General features: G+C 33.4%; 1 protein-coding gene across 1 annotated transcript in view; it reads right to left on the minus strand.

Annotated features, from left to right (window-relative positions):
- LOC149420018 (organic cation transporter protein) overlaps positions 1-20917 on the minus strand; it is a 65306-nt gene extending 44389 nt beyond the window's left edge. The window contains exon 1 of the mRNA XM_089637426.1: positions 20737-20917. Within this exon, the coding sequence (XP_089493552.1) occupies positions 20737-20779 (43 nt within the window). The 5' untranslated portion in view covers positions 20780-20917. The remainder of the gene's footprint in view (positions 1-20736) is intronic.
- Between the last annotated feature and the right edge of the window lie 4101 nt (positions 20918-25018).

A 25018-nucleotide genomic window follows, 5' to 3' on the forward strand; every position in this document is an offset into this window, starting at 1 on the left:
TTAGCACATTTGGAGTAAAAAATGTTATGGGCACTTTGCTGTCCGGTAGCATTTTTTTCAATTAAAAACAAGTAAATTAAAATATCCACACTACATCACTGTCATTGGCATTGCTTTTCGTGTTCAACAGCTGTTATAAGCAAGTATGTCGAAAAGCGTCATCGCTCTTTCGCACACACTAAATAATAATAGTTAAAAATGAGACGAATGGTGCCGTGCCATTTCGTTGTGATTGTAAAAGTGCGCCAATATAGGAACACACGTGCATTATTCAACGGAATTCGAAAAAAATATTGCCAGGTGGGTTTTCAAACTTTGACAAAGGATAAAACATTGGTGACATGTGGTGAAAATATGAGTGATAAATTTTTTATTAAAAAAAAAGTTACCGGACAGCAAAGTGCAAATAAAATTTTTTACTCCAAATATGCTAAGGAATAGCTGGTTAAAGTTTGTTGGGTACGTGCCGATACACCCTGTATACCTATATACATTCAACGGAGCTCGACATAAGTGCACGTAGCAATCAATTTTGCTCTTTTGAAAACCAGTTTTTACACTGAGGCATTCGTCATGTCCCCTAGTTAACATTCTACCCACACTATCCAATCTCACTGCGTACCTCTCTTCATCCAGGCGGTATTTTATAAACTGCACATTTAGACGAGACACTGCCCTAAAATAAAGCCAGAATCTTAACGACGTAAGTGAAGCAGCCGTACACAAAAATAAGCGGCGCGCGGCTCTGGTGTATTGGATAGACCTGTGGTTGAATTTGCACTAACAAATCTTTAAAATAAAGTGTGAATCTTAACGAAAAAAAATGGAAAAAACAATATTCGGCGTGCGGCCCGGCGTAATGAATGAACCTACGGTCGACTTTACCTCGATCGAAAATCGATCTTTCAGTGGGGTTAATTTTAATTATTCCTGATGAACGTATTACAAAAATCTCAGATGTTGCTAGAGGGATGCCTCGGTAAGTTAGTAATTCACCGTCTAAAAAAATAGAATCTGGTGCTTACCGCTAACTTTGTAGTTGAAAAACGTTATATATAATTTTAAAACCGTTTTACATAGAATATTATAATGGTAAAGTCCTGTTTTTATTAATCTTAAATATGAATAGCTTACATCCTTAGGGATCCCTCTAGAAACATTTGAGATTTTAGTAATACGTTCACGAGAAATAATTAAAATGTGAGTGTCGAGCAAACCTCCTTTATTAGTATCAGCAAAATCGAAACAATTCAAAACAAATTCTTAAAATGTGTTTGTTATAGGTTATTTGTAAGATTTAATAATTACGTTAAGGCAGCTTCATACATTCAAATTAATTCATCGAGTGTACGAAGGCATCACATAGATGCATAATTGGGGTTATAGTGATTTGTTTTTGGGGTATTATGCCGTGTTGCGCTACCTACTTCTTTAGCCAACGTTTCGGACCGGTGTCCATCATCAGGGCAGATGTGTAATTTAAAAAAAAAAACAAGATTACACATCTGCCCTGATGATGGACACTGCAATACTGTCCGAAACGTTGGCTAAAGAAGGAGGTAGCGCAACACGGCATATTACCCCAAAAATAAATCACTATAATAATTTTGGCCGTGAAAATCTCAAATCATACCATAATAAAATTGGTGTATTTAAAAAAAAATGAATACTGCACAGGAGTTTTAACTGCTCCCGACAGTCTGGAGCCAGTGAGACTATGGAATCCCCAATTTGGGTATGCTGTGTGGCTGAAGACAGTAAGGAGATGGGGAAGAGGAAGGTGAGGGAGTACCTGTCATGGAGACACTTTCTGTTGTTGTAATTATGTTATGAATTTAATTTGGTTTATGTACATCCTGACTTCTTATTATATTATAATATTACGGTGTATGTTTTTGTTTTATGTAATTCTGGTTTGTTAATTCTGTTCATTTCTCAACATAAGGAGGAAATCTTGAATTGGTTACATTTTTATAATTACGTAATAAATTATAAAATTGTGTTGATTGCCCAAAGATTAATAAATATATATTTATAGAAGACTGAAAACTGGCATACTTACTAGTGATGGGAAGAATATGCACAGTCGAAACATATGTGCGCTTCAAAACATCAAACATTTTTTCCACTTTCTAACCCCTGATTTCTTTTAATCAACCGATAAAGAATTAAGAAGAAACAAATTCTATCAGCTTAGGGCATTTTGTGGATGCGTATATATACACACAAACACCTGAGTAACTATCTCAATTATTTCCATGGATAATACCTGATCGAAATGAAAAACAAAATCATAAATATATTTTTTAAATAAGAAGAATCTCTTGTGTCGAATGCATGTATTATTAAATTAAAACACAAAAGCTTTGGGTACCTACATTAAGAGCTTCAGCCTAGATGTCTTCATTGAAGCTAGGTGCAAAGCTTTATTTAAAATATTGTATAGAATATTATTGATATAGCATTGAACCGGAAGTGGTGTGTTATAGCTATTGGACACGTTTAAGTGTAAATATTTGTATTAAATTACTTATATTAAGAATGAGAACGTATAAACGAAATCAATTTCTTCAGAATGAATCTGCGTACCAAGTGTAGATTGTATCACTTGAGACCAATCTAATTTATTAAGAGGAATGTATGGCTACATCTGATTTGCCAATAATAGTAAAGCGTAGTGAAGTATTTAATTCAATTCTCGGACTTCGGACGCCATAGTGCGGCGCGGCTTGCTGTAACTGAGATTGTTGGTCTTCGGTAGGAATCATATATTCATATTATGGGTACCTGCTCGTATGCGGACGACAGAAAGAATAATGCGTATAACTTAGAGGTGGGTGATTAGGTGATTTTTCAAAATAACCGAAACCGTTTCGGTTTAACATAAACGGTTTCTCAACACTGTTTAAAAATAACGTATGTTATATTCGAAAAAATCTTGAAATTTCAATCGCACTAATAACTACTCTTTAGTTAATTTCAATCATTGCATTTTTAGAGGTACTAATAATGTAAGATTATTCAGTTAATCGCTGACACCGTTTCGGAAGGTAACAATAAAACTGTTTCACGTTATTTTACTCCCCTCTAATAAAATCCAAAAGTATACCTACCTATAAACATACAAAATAAACTGATGCTCAGGCTAAAATATAAACAAACAGGTTCAGATTCAAGTCAAACTTCTTAACAATGGATTAAAAAAATTACATTTTTATGAAAAATTCGTTTTAGTACACCCAACTTCACACGTGGCTTCGATTCCTTAAGGCGAAGCTTAATGCTAAATCACTATTTTGATTAATCATTATAACGAATTGGTGTACACTATGAATACCAAAAAAGATGCTTTAGATAAATTGAAGGTTTTCCTATCGTTTCGCTTGAGTAGAATACAAATAAATAAAAAAATTACTCAATAAAAATTATAAATGTAAACTACAAAAATTTTTTTATTTACAAAATAAATAAAAACCAGTTTTGGGCTTGAAATCGAACGTTTCTAGACTCCGTTTGTCAAGCGGTTTTAATGCCTATTACCTACAATATAAGGTATACCAAGAATATACACATTTTTGACTTGTAGCTTCCTCTTATTGAATTTCTTAATAATTTAAAAACTTCAATAAACACGTATTTTGTCTTCATTTTTAAACAATAATATGGAATTTTGCCATTGTTTTTCTCGGCAAAAAGGAATATTTCATAGTTCATGTTGGGAATTACGCTGGGATTATATTATTTTTAGTTTATTTATTAGTGTTGTAAACAGTCTTTATACATGCATATATGACAGTGATAAGAGTATTTATGTCATTGACCATATGAACTATATATGAAATATTAAGTTGTTGGTTGAATTTATTTGGCATAAGATGCATTGTCATTTTTTTACGAATGCTGTGAATTTAGCTAGGTTCGTGTTAAACACATCGATGTTTGGGCAAAATCTATTAAATGTGCTACAGCTTCTTCTTATAAATACATTTTCAAGGTAATTTGTTTTGCTTTTAGGAATACAAAATGTATCCAGAGATCGAGTAAATCTTTTTAGACATCTGAAATGAATATTTTGTAGTAAGTATGGGCTATCAATATAGTTATGAAGTATAGAACATTAATAGGTCTCTGATATCACGGCGTTGTTCGAGAGATTTAAAGTTTATGGGGATTATTATTGATCATATTATTGATCATTTCGCATGCAATAAGAGAAATATTTGATAAACTTTTTCTGAACTCTTTCTAGATTTGCTTTATAAGTAGAACAATGATTGTTCCACACTGTTGAAGCGTACTTAGTAGGTGGCTTCTAACGTAGGATATGTAAAGAATCTTAAATGTTTGTGGATTTTTGAAAACTTAACTTACTCTAAGTATAAATTCCAACATTTTCAAAGCCTTCGACGTGAGATTGAAAAAGAAGCTTACTGTCTAATAGAACTCCAAAACCTCTTATTACATTTACCCTGTTTAAAATATTGTTCTTAATTAAGTATGGATATAATATTGTGTTTTTCTTTTGAGAAAAGGATATGACGCTGCATTTATCTGCATTCAGAAGAAGGCAATTTTCTAGACAATATACATTAACCAAAGAGTCCAGTTCATTCTGGAGCTCCATACAATCCATCTCAGACTTAATGATTTTGACAATCTTTTTGTCAGATACTGCTGAGAGGGATCTGGAAACAATTTGTCTCTAAAATTTTAATAATGGCGGACCTCACCCCATTCCATCCGAGGGAAAAGATTTTTTTTTCCCCGTTCGTGGTTCGGCTCGCTTGTATATAATTTACGTGTTTAATTATTTAAGACACTTAAGCAGTTAATATAATATACAGAAAAGGGTGAAAAAAAGTCCAATTATTTTTTCACAGGCAGGTTGATTTAGAAATATAAAACTAAGTACCTACATACATACTTAATGAATGTATACTAAAATAATATAAACTAAGTAACAAATACAAAAATTTAATATAAATGAAAGTACAAGAAATATTATACACCTATATAATACAATATAAGTGGTACCAACTATACATTGATATAGTGGGAAATAGTTGGGACAGGTATTAGGATTAGGTAAAGGGAGGAGAAAGATAAGGTGATGTTGCCGAGCAAGTAAAATAAAAATATTAGGTACAATTAATTTAATCACCATTAAATTGTGTTATTCGCACATAGAATGAAATTCAATGAACTTCTATAGCGATAATACGCGCCATAAGATAATTCTAACCATCCAATCTATTTATGGCGTTTATTATCTTTAAAAAACTACAAAAATAACCTTTTCATTGTGTCTGCAAAAATATTCTTTAAATATTACATTACAGACTTCCCATTTTCTTAACAAAAACTAACTTAAGCGGACTCTCTAATCATCGAAATTAGGAATAGGTATTGTTTGGTAATGCAAAGCATTCATCGCTAATAGAAAATAATTATTGAAATTTATAGACCAAATAATAAGACCTACGCACGAGTGAACTGAATACTAGACATAACTGGGTCACAGTCGGAAGGAAATTGAAGCAATAATAAAACGAATCGAACGCATCATATATTGTCTATAAAAAAACTTTGAATTATAGGTAGCTATATCTGCTACTGGTATTTATAAATACTATGTTGGTAAATAAACAACAGAATACAATACAGTAGTGGGTTTATTATACACCAATATATTATAATCTTTTCCTGGAGGCGAATTCCTGTTATTTATCCTTAGTTAATGAATATACCACATTTGTTCCACATTTTAGCTTTGGCATAAAGAGCCGCGTAGCGATTGCTACACGGCAATCTCACTAGGAATCTTACGCCAAAGCTAATGAAAGGGATACGTATATTTCTAAGTTAAGGATTAAAGAATCCGCTTCTAATAACCGGTGAAAAGATACAGAAGTAAGTAATTAAGTTCTCTGATTTTATTCTAAAATGTTTTTGCCCAAATACCGGACTGCAATCTTTAGAGCACAGGCGTCGGGTAGGTGTGCTGTCCTTGTTCTATCGTTACAATGGAAGATGCTCTGAGGAACTAGCGTCATTGATCCCTTCGGCACCGGTGCGTAGTCGGGATACACGCCAAACGCGCGCCCAACATTTGTACACGGTTGACACGGGTCGCTTCTACGATTCGTTCTTAGGTTCAACAGCTCGGCTGTGGAACGAACTGCCGGCCTCTGTGTTTCCTCCCTCCTACAACTTGGGACTCTTCAAGACCCATGTTCACTCCTTCCTCTCCACAAAAAGACCCTCCACACAGCATCCCCAAAGATGACATAGGCCCCGAGGGAAATTATTTTCTTCAGGGCCTCCTGTGTGGAGTTAATATAAATAAAAAAAAATCCGGAATAATTAATTGTTCATGCATCTTGCTTGCATTTTTAAACCGACAGTTTTTTTCTGGACCGGTCAGCTTTTAAAACAAAAGTATGAATTCTTGAAAGGCGTAATCGATTAAGCTGTTACACAACCCTGAAATTTTCAAAAATTTGAATTTTTTTTGGCTACAAAAGTTTATTTATAATTTTAAAAATATTTTAAACTATTAACCATTTCAAAGTTCCATTTAAATTATAGCAACTAGAAGTAAGCGCGGTCTGGAGTCTGCCCGAAACTCGGGTAGCGATCTAAAGCCAACAGGAGTCTAAAGAGGCCGGGAAGTTGAAAAGGGCTACTCAAAAGGAGCCAGAGGACTTCACAGCAACCATGGATGACCTCATGTACGGTCCAGGAATCGCAGGAGGTAAGTTAAAAAATATATTTGGTTTTAAGACTACGACGCAGTACTGTTTTTACTTTTGCGTTTTATTCGAAACTACTTTTTTTCAAATTGGTGTACAAGATATCTCAAGAAGGCGATGCACTACGTGGTGTAATATTTTTAATCTAGCCGCAATCAATAACACCCCTTACGTAGATGGCGATAAGGCTTAAATTGCCGCTTAACACCATCCGCCTATTTTGATTTATGCAAGAAAAAAACATGGCCAAAAAGTGACTTTTATTTTATTTTGTGGATGTTCAGGCGAAAATATTTATTTTTTTTCAATTTATTTTATAAATAACTTAATTTTCTACATTATACAATAAAATCATAACCGAAAATGTGTTCGTAAGTAGGAGATTTTGAACTTTAAAGCAGTTTTCATAGGGCTTATACATAATTTTTTTCTGGGCCAATAAAAAGACTTATCTAAAAAAATACTAGATTATTTCAAAGGCCAAGATGTATTCTACTCGCAGTATTTAATTAAAGCATCTGAAACATTTCTAGGCGACCAAATTTTCAAACCAAAACACATGAATTTGCATTACTAAGTAGTGCATCGCCTTTACTGATTTTGTTAAAATTTACAACACAGATGTAACATAGGATTTATTAATTGGATTCCACGTTCACAAGTTATCAATAAAATAAATAAAATCTATAAAAATCAGAGTTTTTTTTCAAACAGCTGTCATTTAATTTTTTTTAATATAAACTTTTCATAGTGATTTATTTTTACTTTTTTTTTTATTTTTTCTACGTTGTCTGACAAAAAAAATAATTACACCATCAGCAAGGATTGTCAAAAGAGGGGTCCTACTTGATGAATCATCGATACTTTATTTAAAAATATAATCCGTATAATTTCAAATTATTCATTCTTTCAACTACCATTCAACTGCTGTTCAAGTGTAAAAAAAATGTATTTAATAGATACGTCAAAATTATTTTTATTTTTAAACCTATTTTTACGAGCGAGGTAGCGCAACCCCTTACGTTGAAAGGGTATAATAATGTTGCGAAAACAAAGATGTCGTTTTTACGATGTTTCGAAATCATATGTTTCGATTATTATTATTATGTTCGTAATTTTGTTGGATTACGGGCCGGAACATTTAATTCATTTAAAATATCAATATAATTATCCAATTAATGCAGTAATTACTGTTTCTTTACGAATTATTTATGCATAAATAAACAACAAAGCTACGATGAAAAGAACAACAGCACAAAGCACTACATTTAAATAATACCATTTTTACATATACTCCATCATCGTGATGTTACGGTTTACTAATATTTATAAATTAGGTAAATTTAAATAGTAATGTGCTTAGTATTTCTGGAAGTTATTGAATCAATTATTTACTGTGAATTTCAACCACTCGAGCGATTAGTTGTATAAATATATTTACAACTAATTACATTATATATGTAACTCGAGCGACTAGCGAGCGATATACAAAAATAATTACATTATACAACTCGAACGATTAGCGAGCGATATACTCGTATATACAACTAATTACATTATACAACTCGAGCGATTCACATTATTTAATTAATATCATTCCTCAAAATATTAATATGGAAATTTATGAACTGATTAGCCAAAACGCTTTTTAAAACTTGCCATAATATGCTAAAAATCGCTCTAGTAGATGTATTGCATTCATATTTATCCTACATTACTCTATTTACCCTCCATAATATTTTTTTCTTCTTTCCAAATACAACAATTTTTTTGTATTTGTATTTGGTCATTATTTTTTGCTTTGTAACCAAATTATATTATTTTTTCGTAAATCTACACTCTTCTTCCATCCACAAGCAAATGCTTTTAATAAAAGTTATAAATTAAAACAGTACGACTTGTAAACATTGTATATTTTTTGTAAAAAATACAAATATTAAACAATATATATTATATTATAAATATGTGGGTAATCTGTCAACCAACAATAATAAAGCATTGTTTGTGTCTAATGACATACTATCACTTTATTTGTTGTGACATTTGAAATGGCAAACTGGTACATCACGTGAGATATTTCCGTGAAACTTTAATAAAAATGACACGTGTGACATTTTCTTTCTGTCGATAATATAGAAAGAGGTATGTACATACATTTCTCAGAAATTTAATGCAGTACCTAATGTGCATTACATCCATAAATTTTCTTGGGTTGGCATTGAAGTTTTAAAACTGAGAATACGTTTTGTAAAAGATATTCGTGTAATAATTCTGACTGAATAATAATAAATTTGGCAAACTTGTTAACAGCTGTTTTAGTCAAACATAATTTATTTCAAGGGCGTTTTACAAAAAGCTGGCAACTTATAATATTTAACCGCGTCCAATTATCCGTGCAGTTTATGACTAAAACATTCCGCTAGTGGTGAACCAAGAATGTTACAAACAATTTACGAAAAAAGAATGGCTGGAATTTAGTTATTTCATTTTAATGACCGAATCAAAATCTTTAGACTCAATAAAAAACAACCGTCAAAACTTCAATCAAGCCTTGTCTACCAGTGGCGCAAGAACAAATAGCCAGGCCCCCAGGTAAATCTGTTATATCCCGTTCACACAGGGCGATTTTAGTTGATCAAGTCTGTGTTGAATGACACTTGAAAGCTAAACGACAAGTGTGGACAGCCTTTCAACAGAGTTGATCAAGTTTTTAGTTGAGCGACGAAAGTTAAAAGCCCGTCTACTTTTGTTGTTCTAGTATGAGTCATCGTTCGATTTTCCTAGCGAATCGAATTGTGTGAACATATACTTCAAGTCGCTTGCGATTTTTAGTTCCATGCGGTCGAAAGTAGACGTTAGAAGTTCCTAGTGAGTGGTTTATCTACTTAAATGAAAGAATGTTTGATATGATTTTCAGATTTATGGATCTATACCAAAGCCATCCCTGTCTTTGGAATCAGAAGCAAGAAGTTTACAAAAATAAAAATGCCACTGCAATTAATAATATTATTTTTGAAATGTCACTGTAACTTAGTAGTTATTATATTATTATTAAATAAAACGTCTCTGAATGTTTCAAAAAATAATTATTGTTTTACCTTCATAACAAATTTTAGGGCATCAACTATTGCAACTAACACTACTTTTATAACGATAATAATATAATAATTAAACAATGATATCGTTTATGATTAGAGATTTTCAAGGCCAAAAGTATTATAGTGATTTGTTTTTGGGTTATAATTTCAGGCAATAAACGGTTATTAAAAGCAGTAGCATATAGTGCAAAATATGTTAAAAAGTGATTTTTTGCTCACCAATAGCAATAATAAATGTAAGTTTTAATGTTTACTAAGTGTTTCATTGTGTTCACCCTTAGTAATTTTCTCCGTATGATCTGGCTAAAATCAAAGGGGTTTATAATAATAATAATAATAAATTCTTTATTCCAGGATGTGGGGAGGTTAGTGCAATCCCACACATCCCATAGATGAGATAAGTACAAATAATATTTACATAGAGTAACATAAATAAAATAAATAAAAAGAGATTAAAAAATTAAAAATGAAATTAAGTTAAAGCAGAGAAGCACGGGAATCCAACGGATCTAAGATTGTGGGAGCAAGTAACTTTCTCCAATGGTCTTCAATGCTCGATCCTGAAGTCAGACGCGATTCTATGATAATAGTGTTTCTGGAATGGTTTATCCTTTCCCTCAGTCCTGCAATCCTGGTTCTTAACAGAGCTGTAAATCCTGGAACTCGCCCTTCTGTTAACATCGAGGAGGCACTGCAGTGCCTGGGGAGTCCGAACATCAATCGGTAAGCGTTATTATATTGAACCCTTAGAGTAATAATATACTTATTACTCTAAGATTGAACCCGAAGCCTTTCCATTGTTCTTTTCTTGAAATTAGCCCAGAGCTCGCATGTGTACAGGGTGGTGCAAAAGGCTAAGAAGAGCGTCCTTTTCACTCGTGGACTACAGAGCCGGAATCTTCTACTGAGCATGTTACATTTTATACTCAGTACACGCCTCTGCCTGTCAATATCTTCATCATCCGTTAACTTGTTGTTGATGATATGTCCTAGATATTTTGTGGTTTCTACTGTTTTCAGAATCTCACCATTCAAAAAGACTGGGGAATGTTTTTTGGGCCTTCCCCGTGTTTTATGACCAACAGTGCTGTTTTTTCGCATTATAGATCATGTATGATTATCACAGGGGAAAAATTGATAAAAAATGTTTTTTTACTGGACCATCTGGCAACCCTAATTTGCCCTGATGATGGACACTGCAATGCTGTCCGAAACGATGGCTAAAGAAGGAATTAGCGCAACACGGCATAGTACCCCAAAAACAAATCACTATAATGATATCGTATTTTTTGGAACTCTGCATATAAGCCAGACATTAAAAATAATCCGCCTTTGCCAGGTATCTTAGCGTAATTTGTAACTTAGTTTTTGCTGGGACAGCCGCGCGCATAACTGTGTCCTGTTTTTGGATTTTTTTTTTTAAATTTTAGACAACAGTAGATCAAACTGTTCTTCCGAAATTCGCAAATGATTGCGATAGCCTTCGGTATCTTCTAACGCCATCTGTCAACGTAGTGTTAGAGGCACCCAATTCGATATCTTCTAACGCCATATCTCAACATAGTGTTAGAGGCACCCAATTCGGTATCTTCTAACGCCGTCTCTCAACATAGTGTTAGAGGCACCCAATTCGGTATCTTCTAACGCCGTCTCTCAACATAGTGTTAGAGGCACCCAATTCGGTATCTTCTAACGCCGTCTCTCAACATAGTGTTAGAGGCACCCAATTCGGTATCTTCTAACGCCGTCTCTCAACATAGTGTTAGAGGCACCCAATTCGTTTCTCTTTATAATCTTTATCTGGCCCACATACAACGTTTTTGCGCTTTTTTATATTCTGAAGTTCGTTCCGTAAAAGGTCCGAAATCATAGGGACGCACGCAGCGATAACTTCACTGGACGCCATCTTGATTAACAATATCGGTTCGAATTAAATTGAAACGTCTGACCGATATCGTGTTCAATTTTTGTCTTTCAATAAAAGTCGTTAACTAAAATCGCTGGGCCTGAACGGGGTATTACACAGGGGCCATTTCTCTACAACGAGTGTATTATTCAGTTACCAAAATGAACTTATCTTATTTTGAATACTCTTAATATCATTCTATTATAATATTAAAAGAGTAATTCCCATAGCGGTAATCTTTGTGAAATATCGTTTACGGATTAAAATACCAAAGTGTGATTGATACGGTTGCATGTTTATTTAAAGGCTTAAAGATGATTTGTTCGTGTTTATTTTAAAGATAATTTAGAATGTTGGTATCAATAAATATGAGTGATGTTGTCATAAATATTGTTGTGAGTTATAAAAACTCTTTAAATAGACACGTTCTTAATCTCTAATCATTATGTGATAGCCACTTGAGAAACGGTTCCTCCTGTCTAAGAAATAAGTGCTTTTGGGAGTTATCTGCCTTAGTTCCCTTTCCTTGCCATGAAATTCACATCGCCTTATTATGATTTGTAATTCTTTAAAGACGGTAAATTGGTCGTAACTTTATACTATATCATAATTATCATTGCAAAAGAAAGCATTATGCAGCAAAAAATAATTTTTCTTTCCGTTTTGGTAGATATTTTAGTGCACACTCTTTCGGGATCCTTTTAGTACCCTGTCTGACGGTTGCCCAGCGGAACGGGCGTTCGCTGCGCTACTTATCACGAAAGCCCAAAACACGTGCGTGCAATCTAGATTATTTATTTTACTTTTAACATTCACGCGCTGTAATCTGACGCTTTGCGCCATACGACAAAACATCTGTGTCACCACAAATGGCAGATTAATATACCTAAGGCCTCATTCTCACGGGAGCTTTTTTAACGTCCGTTAAAAAAGCGTTCAAATAGAACAAATGCATTACCAAGTATATGTTCATACGTCAGCGCTTTTGAAACGCGACGCTTTTTTATCGAGCAGTGTTGCATTTTGAGCGCTGAGCGTTGGGCGTTAAAGGGAATAGATCATATGAAACTTCGTATTATTATTCACACGAGCGGTAAAAAAACGCCGGCGCTTCACTCAGTATGCCACGCGCTCGCTCGGCAACCGGACGTGTTTGTTTTGTGTTTATTTAGCAGATCGGCGCGATACGATGTCGTGGGTTGTGGATCCAGAAGTCTTAACAATAGAGGTGGAGTCTCGTCCACTTCTATATGCAAAAACATTGCCGGATTATTCCAATAAGATTATGAAGAATAATGCCTGGAAGGGTGTAACGAAAAAACTCTCAGAGGACTGACCAATCAAGTTCAATAACTGTTCAGAGCCCCTTGACCAATATAATTTCACCAGAAGAATTTTACTTATCTCCAGATGATTGTTAAATTTTTATACCTAAGTTTTTAATAAATATAAATTATTTTTATAAGTAATAATTGTTCGCCTGAAACACTCATCCACATTGAAAAAATATCCTGATAAAAAATACATGACGCCAACGGGACTCGAACCCGTGTCCATTCGATTTTCCGTTGGCGTCATGTATTTTTTATCAGGATATTTTTTCAATGTGGATGAGTGTTTCAGGCGAACAATTATTACTTATAAAAATAATTGTTATCCTTTGTGCTATGCATAAATAAAATCTTGTCTTAAAAACATTAATTTATCAAAAAAAAAAAAATTAATATTTGACAAGTTCAAGTATTTCACCTAAAAATGTAGACAAATTTGTCTCAACGCCATCTAGTGAGAGATTTAGCACTAAGAATGCCTTTTCTCATATAAAATAAAGTTGGATGTTGTCAGGTGAAAAAAAATGTAGCAAGCAGTAATTGTTGAATGAAACACTAGCATATATTGAATAATTTCGCGGGTAAGGAATAAGCCCCCATAGCTCAGTGGTCAGAGCTTTCGACCGGAAATCGAATGGACACGGGTTCGAGTCCCGTTGGCGTCATGTATTTTTTATCAGGATATTTTTTCAATGTGAATGAGTGTTTCAGGCGAACAATTATTACTTATAAAAATAATTGTTATCCTTTGTGCTATGCATAAATAAAATCTTGTCTTAAAAACATTAATTTATCAAAAAAAATAATAAATATAAATTGTTTTGTAATTTTGTAATTATTGTTTTATTTAACTCAGTGTAACAGCTAGTCGTTGTGCAGGTGGTATCGCCAAACGCATGTTGGTATCTCGAAGTGTTATTCGAGGCTCCACTATCGTCAACAGTTCGTCAAATGTTTAATAGACATTCGAAAATAACCAAAAAATTTATCGGGGCATTGCCTCAACTCTTCGTACAGTGTCACAAACTGCCCTTTCAAGTATCTCAGTTCATTCAGAGGATGAACCCAGAATGCCTTTTGTTTTCTTTTTCGTCTTCTAGCAACACAAATCGCTATTGCTATTAATTTAGCAGAAACCATTTCCACGTCTTACAGAAGCGAGAAACGAAACAAGAGTGATTTTTAAGCGTTCGTATGAACAATCATATCGAGAACGTTATAAAAGCGCCAACGCCGAGTTTTAACGCTACGTTTTTTAAAGTCTCGTGCGAATAACGCCTTAGTAATATTGTTCTTTGGTCAGGACAGATCTGATGACGTGTGAAAGATAATATAGGCTGCCAGCTTCAAATCAGTATTTTAGTGATGTAATTTATAAAAGTGACATTTATATTATAATAAACAATATTGCAACCGGGCATTAAAATTAAATCACTAGTGAGAATAAAAATGCAGCGCTTTTATGCAACGTTGCAATAACAATAATAATCAAAGACATTGGATAAAGTTTGCTTTTTCATAGATAATAATAACATTTAAACAAAAACTGATATTTACAGATGTGGTGGGCTGTGAAACGTACTATTTGAGCGTCCTTTTCACTCGTGGACTACAGAGCCGGAATCTTCTACTGAGCATGTTACATTTTATACTCAGTACACGCCTCTGCCTGTCAATATCTTCATCATCCGTTAACTTGTTGTTGATGATATGTCCTAGATATTTTGTGGTTTCTACTGTTTTCAGAATCTCACCATTCAAAAAGACTGGGGAATGTTTTTTGGGCCTTCCCCGTGTTTTATGACCAACAGTGCTGTTTTTTCGCATTATAGATCATGTATGATTATCACAGGGGAAAAATTGATAAAAAATGTTTTTTTACTGGACCATCTGGCAACCCTAATTTGCCCTGATGATGGACACTGCAATGCTGTCCGAAACGATGGCTAAAGAAGGAATTAGCGCAACACGGCATAGTACCCCAAAAACAAATCACTATAATGATATCGTATTTTTTGGAACTCTGCATATAAGCCAGACATTAAAAATAATCCGCCTTTGCCAGGTATCTTAGCGTAATTTGTAACTTAGTTTTTGCTGGGACAGCCGCGCGCATAACTGTGTCCTGTTTTTGGATTTTTTTTTTTAAATTTTAGACAACAGTAGATCAAACTGTTCTTCCGAAATTCGCAAATGATTGCGATAGCCTTCGGTATCTTCTAACGCCATCTGTCAACGTAGTGTTAGAGGCACCCAATTCGATATCTTCTAACGCCATATCTCAACATAGTGTTAGAGGCACCCAATTCGGTATCTTCTAACGCCGTCTCTCAACATAGTGTTAGAGGCACCCAATTCGGTATCTTCTAACGCCGTCTCTCAACATAGTGTTAGAGGCACCCAATTCGGTATCTTCTAACGCCGTCTCTCAACATAGTGTTAGAGGCACCCAATTCGGTATCTTCTAACGCCGTCTCTCAACATAGTGTTAGAGGCACCCAATTCGTTTCTCTTTATAATCTTTATCTGGCCCACATACAACGTTTTTGCGCTTTTTTATATTCTGAAGTTCGTTCCGTAAAAGGTCCGAAATCATAGGGACGCACGCAGCGATAACTTCACTGGACGCCATCTTGATTAACAATATCGGTTCGAATTAAATTGAAACGTCTGACCGATATCGTGTTCAATTTTTGTCTTTCAATAAAAGTCGTTAACTAAAATCGCTGGGCCTGAACGGGGTATTACACAGGGGCCATTTCTCTACAACGAGTGTATTATTCAGTTACCAAAATGAACTTATCTTATTTTGAATACTCTTAATATCATTCTATTATAATATTAAAAGAGTAATTCCCATAGCGGTAATCTTTGTGAAATATCGTTTACGGATTAAAATACCAAAGTGTGATTGATACGGTTGCATGTTTATTTAAAGGCTTAAAGATGATTTGTTCGTGTTTATTTTAAAGATAATTTAGAATGTTGGTATCAATAAATATGAGTGATGTTGTCATAAATATTGTTGTGAGTTATAAAAACTCTTTAAATAGACACGTTCTTAATCTCTAATCATTATGTGATAGCCACTTGAGAAACGGTTCCTCCTGTCTAAGAAATAAGTGCTTTTGGGAGTTATCTGCCTTAGTTCCCTTTCCTTGCCATGAAATTCACATCGCCTTATTATGATTTGTAATTCTTTAAAGACGGTAAATTGGTCGTAACTTTATACTATATCATAATTATCATTGCAAAAGAAAGCATTATGCAGCAAAAAATAATTTTTCTTTCCGTTTTGGTAGATATTTTAGTGCACACTCTTTCGGGATCCTTTTAGTACCCTGTCTGACGGTTGCCCAGCGGAACGGGCGTTCGCTGCGCTACTTATCACGAAAGCCCAAAACACGTGCGTGCAATCTAGATTATTTATTTTACTTTTAACATTCACGCGCTGTAATCTGACGCTTTGCGCCATACGACAAAACATCTGTGTCACCACAAATGGCAGATTAATATACCTAAGGCCTCATTCTCACGGGAGCTTTTTTAACGTCCGTTAAAAAAGCGTTCAAATAGAACAAATGCATTACCAAGTATATGTTCATACGTCAGCGCTTTTGAAACGCGACGCTTTTTTATCGAGCAGTGTTGCATTTTGAGCGCTGAGCGTTGGGCGTTAAAGGGAATAGATCATATGAAACTTCGTATTATTATTCACACGAGCGGTAAAAAAACGCCGGCGCTTCACTCAGTATGCCACGCGCTCGCTCGGCAACCGGACGTGTTTGTTTTGTGTTTATTTAGCAGATCGGCGCGATACGATGTCGTGGGTTGTGGATCCAGAAGTCTTAACAATAGAGGTGGAGTCTCGTCCACTTCTATATGCAAAAACATTGCCGGATTATTCCAATAAGATTATGAAGAATAATGCCTGGAAGGGTGTAACGAAAAAACTCTCAGAGGACTGACCAATCAAGTTCAATAACTGTTCAGAGCCCCTTGACCAATATAATTTCACCAGAAGAATTTTACTTATCTCCAGATGATTGTTAAATTTTTATACCTAAGTTTTTAATAAATATAAATTATTTTTATAAGTAATAATTGTTCGCCTGAAACACTCATCCACATTGAAAAAATATCCTGATAAAAAATACATGACGCCAACGGGACTCGAACCCGTGTCCATTCGATTTTCCGTTGGCGTCATGTATTTTTTATCAGGATATTTTTTCAATGTGGATGAGTGTTTCAGGCGAACAATTATTACTTATAAAAATAATTGTTATCCTTTGTGCTATGCATAAATAAAATCTTGTCTTAAAAACATTAATTTATCAAAAAAAAAAAAATTAATATTTGACAAGTTCAAGTATTTCACCTAAAAATGTAGACAAATTTGTCTCAACGCCATCTAGTGAGAGATTTAGCACTTAGAATGCCTTTTCTCATATAAAATAAAGTTGGATGTTGTCAGGTGAAAAAAAATGTAGCAAGCAGTAATTGTTGAATGAAACACTAGCATATATTGAATAATTTCGCGGGTAAGGAATAAGCCCCCATAGCTCAGTGGTCAGAGCTTTCGACCGGAAATCGAATGGACACGGGTTCGAGTCCCGTTGGCGTCATGTATTTTTTATCAGGATATTTTTTCAATGTGAATGAGTGTTTCAGGCGAACAATTATTACTTATAAAAATAATTGTTATCCTTTGTGCTATGCATAAATAAAATCTTGTCTTAAAAACATTAATTTATCAAAAAAAATAATAAATATAAATTGTTTTGTAATTTTGTAATTATTGTTTTATTTAACTCAGTGTAACAGCTAGTCGTTGTGCAGGTGGTATCGCCAAACGCATGTTGGTATCTCGAAGTGTTATTCGAGGCTCCACTATCGTCAACAGTTCGTCAAATGTTTAATAGACATTCGAAAATAACCAAAAAATTTATCGGGGCATTGCCTCAACTCTTCGTACAGTGTCACAAACTGCCCTTTCAAGTATCTCAGTTCATTCAGAGGATGAACCCAGAATGCCTTTTGTTTTCTTTTTCGTCTTCTAGCAACACAAATCGCTATTGCTATTAATTTAGCAGAAACCATTTCCACGTCTTACAGAAGCGAGAAACGAAACAAGAGTGATTTTTAAGCGTTCGTATGAACAATCATATCGAGAACGTTATAAAAGCGCCAACGCCGAGTTTTAACGCTACGTTTTTTAAAGTCTCGTGCGAATAACGCCTTAGTAATATTGTTCTTTGGTCAGGACAGATCTGATGACGTGTGAAAGATAATATAGGCTGCCAGCTTCAAATCAGTATTTTAGTGATGTAATTTATAAAAGTGACATTTATATTATAATAAACAATATTGCAACCGGGCATTAAAATTAAATCACTAGTGAGAATAAAAATGCAGCGCTTTTATGCAACGTTGCAATAACAATAATAATCAAAGACATTGGATAAAGTTTGCTTTTTCATAGATAATAATAACATTTAAACAAAAACTGATATTTACAGATGTGGTGGGCTGTGAAACGTACTATTTATTTGTAAAATAAAGCTAAGCAGACCAATAAGATTTTTGGTTGTTTTTTTAATTGCTTTCAAAGAAATTTGTATGGAAAATGCATGGGAATTGGGACTTCAGGGAGCTGTTTAAAATATGTATCGACACGCCCCTAATTTCCATAATGTGTAGATGTGTGAGGATAATAATGTGAGGATAAGCCCAAAAAATTAAATTCTAGATTTTTTTCATTACTCAATCTCTTAGAAAATATATTCACGCGGTATCAAAATGAATAAAAAAAACACAAAAATATATTTCAATTAAAAATTGGCATTTGTTACTCAATCACCCAATAGAAGAATGTACTCACAGTTTTTAAATTTTAAATCGCTCTCCTGAAAAGTTGTTGTTTTGAACTTTTTAAGCTTATCATAATAGATATTATACAAAAGTTGCCATAAAAGAATTGTGGTTTTAAGAAAATGGTGATTGATTTGATATTGCCATGTTTAATCAACATCATTCGAATTTCTGAAATTGCATACATGAAAAAATAATTTTACGTTATTACCACAAAGGTCAATAATAAATTTCATGTGGTGAAAACGAAACTTAACCAAGAGTTCTGAAGATAAAGTTGTAAAAACTAACGCAAGATATTGTATTACGTATTTCCAGAATTTGTGGACCATAAAAAAAACAGTAAAAATATAACAATCACAAGATGTTTTTAGCGCTTTCGTAATTTTTATAAGAGTATGAGTGTAACCACTAAACTATTGCTTCGCGAAGCTAATGAGAGAGAATGAAATGTCACACATGCCTGTCATGGTACGCCCTGCGTGATTTATTCGCATTCATACATACTCTTCCGTTATAACTGAGATATTTGATTGACATGGTTGGGACATCTCTTCTCGAGGAATTGACCCATTCCTAAATGTCAACTAGTTATCTCGCGGAAAGTACTTACAATATTGGGACAATCATTGTATATAGGTATTTTAAAATGTGTACGATATCTCCTTCTTGTTACGATAGAATATATTCTTATCAGACGATTATGTATTTTTTATTGATTCAGTTATCAGTTGCTGTGTGGATGTGGAGTTGTATTAGTTTACACTTACTTACACACGACACAGTGTGATAAGTCTACCGCAGTAAACTTGTATACTATTTTAGTATCGCCGAAAGCGTAGCAGGAAATATACAAATACATTTCTGTGATGAAGAAATATTGAAACGTTCAAATTTTATGGTCGGAATTCTATGATTTTTAATCAAGAAATAAGTATTAATTTGTTGCCTGTTTATCAAGTAAGTACCAACCTATTTAATAAAATGCAAAATCATGCAAACATTCAACGATAATTTAAATTATTTAACAAAGTTTTTAAGACAGCTGCTGACTAACCGGATTCGTCCGAAATTCGAAAATGTTTGTTAATAAATTTATATTATCGAAAAATAGATTTATAAATTTAAATTTAACATTCGAGTTTCTTTGCAAGTAAATATTATTTTAGGATGAAAATGATTTCCTTAGTTGCGATAACTAAATGACGTTGTTTAATATTTTCTTGAGGCGTTTTAATTTGATTCAAATTATTTTTATAAATAGTAAAAATACGCAGACATAATATTATCGCGCGGATGTTGAAGGACAGATAGGAAGCGTCACGCAATTCAATATACTCCTAGTTCTGCCAGCTCAAAACTGGACTTATTATTTGAAAAAAATACACGAAAACCGGTGAATTTTCCGAATCAAAAATAAAGTTTTTCTAATGACGAGACAGTTTTGCGTTGGCATACCTCAATATTGTTTTTTATACGTCACAACCGCGTGGCTCGTAACGTATTTGCAGTCTGCGTGTACTTTTTCTTGTTTCATGCTAACAAACAATCTTTAAACGATTTAAAAAGACATGCACGAAAAGTTTCATAAAGTATGCAAATTTTGTCCATTCATCATCACGAATCACGATACAAATGCGAGAGAAGGTATACAAAAAAAATACTTTCACTTCGTTACTTAAACAAAACAAGGTAAGTACAATTTTGGTGAAATCACTGAATTCGTGACATAAAAATAATGTTTTACAGTTTTTAAATTAAATGTTTTTACTAACCCAACTTTCCCATCAATTCTTCGAGTGCATTGTCTGAATCCATCTTTTCTGTCTAAGTTTCTTGTGATTTGGGAACTTTTTTATAAACTTCACTTCGAAAAAATAACGGTAAACTTTTGTTTCGGCAAAATGGAGCCTTCACAATGAACACGACCGGCCGTGCCGCCAAGCGCGGCAGGAATGGAGCCTCGTGAAGTGATAATCACTTCGCTGACTTTACTGGTCTACCGAAAAGTATTCGGTAAAATTTACCACATTTAAAATTCGAACACGAAAGTTCCAAAATAGACTCGTATCGTGTCTATTGTAAAATCATTCATCCTTCTGACAAAATAGAAATTTAAAACTAATTCGAACACGAAAATTCGAAAATACTTGCATATCATGTCTCTATGTCCATTGTCAAATCATTGATCTTTCTGATCAAATCCACTACTTTCAAAATTCGAACACGATTATTTGATAATATGTAAATTTGTGTAAGTAGGTACCTACATATTAAAATCTTTCTTCCTCACATTTCAGTTAAATCTACTTTCAGTATTTATAAAATAAGGAAATGAGAACTTACTTTCAAAATTAAAACACTGAAACTCATCTGTACCTACACACATAAATTATGCCATTTTCTGTTCTGCGCCAAAAAATTGTCAGAAAAGGCACTTACGGAAAATATCCCGATGCATTCTCTCTGGCAAAGTATCAATTTTTATTATGTATGTAAGCCGTACATTAAATACTAAGGATGGATTGTTTCATAGAATTTGAATTTCAACGATCATTTTCAGGTTCCGTGAAGTCCTATTCAAATTCTGTTATTATTCATTATAGGCCAGTTACTTGACAGAAATTGAAAAGAACTTTCATAGAACTTGAAAATGAAATCGAAATTTTAAGAATTGTTCAAATACTCTGAAACAATCAACCCATCCTAAGTGGTCTGAAATGATTTGTTCTCCTTTATTAACATCAAAGAAAAATTAGTCTAAGCAACACGACTTAATAAACGGTGTAGTTTCCAAAAGTATTAGAACTCGAAAATTCAAAAATAGTCTAATAACCAAAATGGTGTCCATATAAAAACATCCATTGTAAAATCATTCTGTTTTCTGATTAGTATTTTTGTGAATTAACTAAATTCAAAATTTAGCATAGAAAAAGAAATACGATCATACCGTTCGCAAAAATCGCAAATCATTCCTTTTTCCGGTCAAAATTTAAGTAAAATCCATTACCTACTTACATTTCTAATTCTCGAAACTTGAAAGTTCAAAAATAAACTTCATTCGTCTTTGCATTTCTGTTATAATAATAATGCTATTCGGATGATATATTAATTTTCGTATGATCCACGTGCGCGGGAAAGCGTGCACAGTTGTTGCACGGATCTGGTTATTTTGCTGAAACCTATGTAGTATATATATTAGCTACAAATCTATTTTGAATTTGAGTGAGGGTTCTAGTTCTAAGTTCTAAAAGCGATAACCTTCTGCAAACAATAAACGCTGTTGCGATTATCTGTTAAGCTCGTAAAACGAAGATTTATTCACTAGTGAAACTCTCTACCTAGGTGACAACTTAAACTGTTTTTAAACTCTTGTAAGTAGGTACTGTTTTTTAAAACAACAGATAGGAAAAATAAATTATGTTTAATAAATAATATATTGGAATGACAATCCATAGTAATAATATAAATTTTTATTGGTAATAAAATAACTTTTGAAGCTTATACCCATCACTGTAATATTAATCATTGAAGCAGAAGGTAATACCAATAAATCTAAACGAGACATGATACAAAACAAGACACAGAAAATAAAAAGGAAACGGTCGCAACTGGGAATCGACCCCAAGATCTGTCTTACAAGGACAAGGCCTCAATCCACTCGGTCATTGTGATCTAATTGGATCGAGGCGTTGCCAAGTAAGATAGAGATTACGGGTTCGATTCCCGGTTGAGACCGTTACCTTTTTATTTTCTGTGTCTAACAAGAAGAAATAAAATAGAAAAAAAAAAAAAAAAATATATAACACTATTTCATGTTGCGTTTAGAATTATCTTCTTCGATGTTTGATCGTGATAACATATTTTGGAAAAAAAATTAACAGGAGCGCTGTAGTCATATGTATAATGTACGCTGGCGGCTGATCTTAGGGGCGGCCCATCTTAACCCTTCAATACTTTCATCACATTTGTTGAGTTTGCCATATTTTCTGTGTATTTCAAACACGCTGTATACACCTTATTTCTTAATTTTCCGTAAAAACATATACTGTTTTAGAAACTAGATAAAATTATCATTCCGATGTATGCATTTAAAATGAAAATTACTATTATTAAAAAATAAAATTTTAATATCAAACGTGAAAAATGTTGTGACTAACTACATTTTGATTTAATTTTTTATTCCAATCATATAAAAACTGAGAGATTTCGACATTTCGAAAACAAATTCCTTTTGTTTGGAAAATTTGTAAGAAAACTGTACCTTCACTTTTATCTCGTTCATATAATAAAAAGATAAAAATGATTTTTAAAACCGATTGTTACGATAGCGTCGCGAAACGTGAATTATTCAATTAGGCTATTTTTAGAATTTTATTAATGGAATCCAGTAAAAATATTGAGGCAAACTGGAAAGAATTATTAATTCTCTTTTTAACATAAAAAAATATGTATTTCCGCATGATAGAAAAAGGTAAAAATACTTTTATAAAATATATATGACCCTAAAACGCAGAAGGGGTTAAGAGCAGCCTTTTATAATTTGGATTTGGTCCATGGATCGATGGTCGATGGTGTGTGGGATTGTAGTCCGGAAAATTCCGGAGTAAGGAAAATTAAATTAAATTTCTATAAATATCTTTGTTCATCAAGAGATTTTCATGGCTAAGGAAGTAGAATCTTATAAGAAATGCAATAGATTGCATTTCTTTTAAGATTCTCTTCTCTTAGCTCTTCTTTGCGTTACGCCAAACCAACGTAAAATAGTCTGCGAAATGTTTTGAGAATTAAATTATTGTATTCTTACATTTTTACAGATTGTTCAGTTCTGGAAAAAAATATCGAAATATTTTTTTTCAAACGTTCACAAAAAATTATTGGTTAGTGTAATTGTAGGTGCGTGCGTAGTTGTAATATATAATAAATTATCATAACTCTTCCAGTAGGCCGTCGCACTGTCTCTCAAGATTATTATGTCCAAAGCTTCAGACTGGATAAAATGTGATCTTGTTATTTCGAGCGTGATCTTCGAATTTCCACAAATTTGCATCCATTAGCGTAGAGATGTGACAATAACAATGCGATTGGTTTATGTATACTTATTACTTCGTGCATTGCAGTTTGTAGGTTGTGTAGGTACCTACTCGCCAGTAGAAAATTTATAAATTTATTTTAAAGATCAGTGAAGCGCAATATTTTGAATGGGTCAATAATAATAATTGGAAAACACCACAAACTTTCTCAGCGCTTCTTTATAATACTTATCTACGTACCATAGAAAAAAAAATAACATAAGGTGTGCCAAGGGTGTTTCATGATGCAATTATAAGCCCCATTTGGACAGTATTTCCATACAATATTGTGGTTAACCATAATTACGAAATTCAAATGGGATGGCATTACATATTTCAGACAGTGTAAGAGAGACAGACCGCGTGCAAAATGGTTTAGAACCAAAATGTACATTTGTTTCAATTCAAATTTATGTCAAAGGCACTTCTAGTTTTCTTCTTTATTCTATGCTACTTTACCTACCCGATAAAGAAGAGTAGGTACCTACCTACATATTATTCAATTTGAAAGTTTTTGTTAGGTTTAATGATAGCTACCTACCTACATATTCATTATCCAGGTATTTAAAAAACCCAACCTAACAAAAACTTACATATAAATCTAGAATAGTCATCAGAGCGGAAGATACTCTTCGAATCGCCCTGATGAGAAACAGTGCATTTAATAGGTTTTAGTCAATATTTTAGCTATGTTTAGGGACCAGATCTCAATAGCCTGGCCAGGAACTCGCCAATTTTCACATTTCCTTTCTCCTTTCTTTCCTTTACTACCTCATAATCTACCTTGATTGGGGATGCCAAACTTTCACTGGCTCTGACAACGGCTGCTGGAAACTGTTTTAAAAATATAAAGCGAGTATCTTTGATCGGTGCTTAAATCAGAATACAGGACGTTGATCTAGTTTTGAAAAATGATCTACAGGAAAAATATGACAATAATTATGAAGAGTCGGAAAAAGCACAAAGTGCTTTATATAGTAAGTAT

The sequence above is a fragment of the Hesperophylax consimilis genome, chromosome 11 (assembly GCF_061612785.1).
Source record: "Hesperophylax consimilis isolate HC1 chromosome 11, BYU_Hcon_1.0, whole genome shotgun sequence".
Lineage (NCBI taxonomy): Eukaryota > Metazoa > Arthropoda > Insecta > Trichoptera > Limnephilidae > Hesperophylax > Hesperophylax consimilis.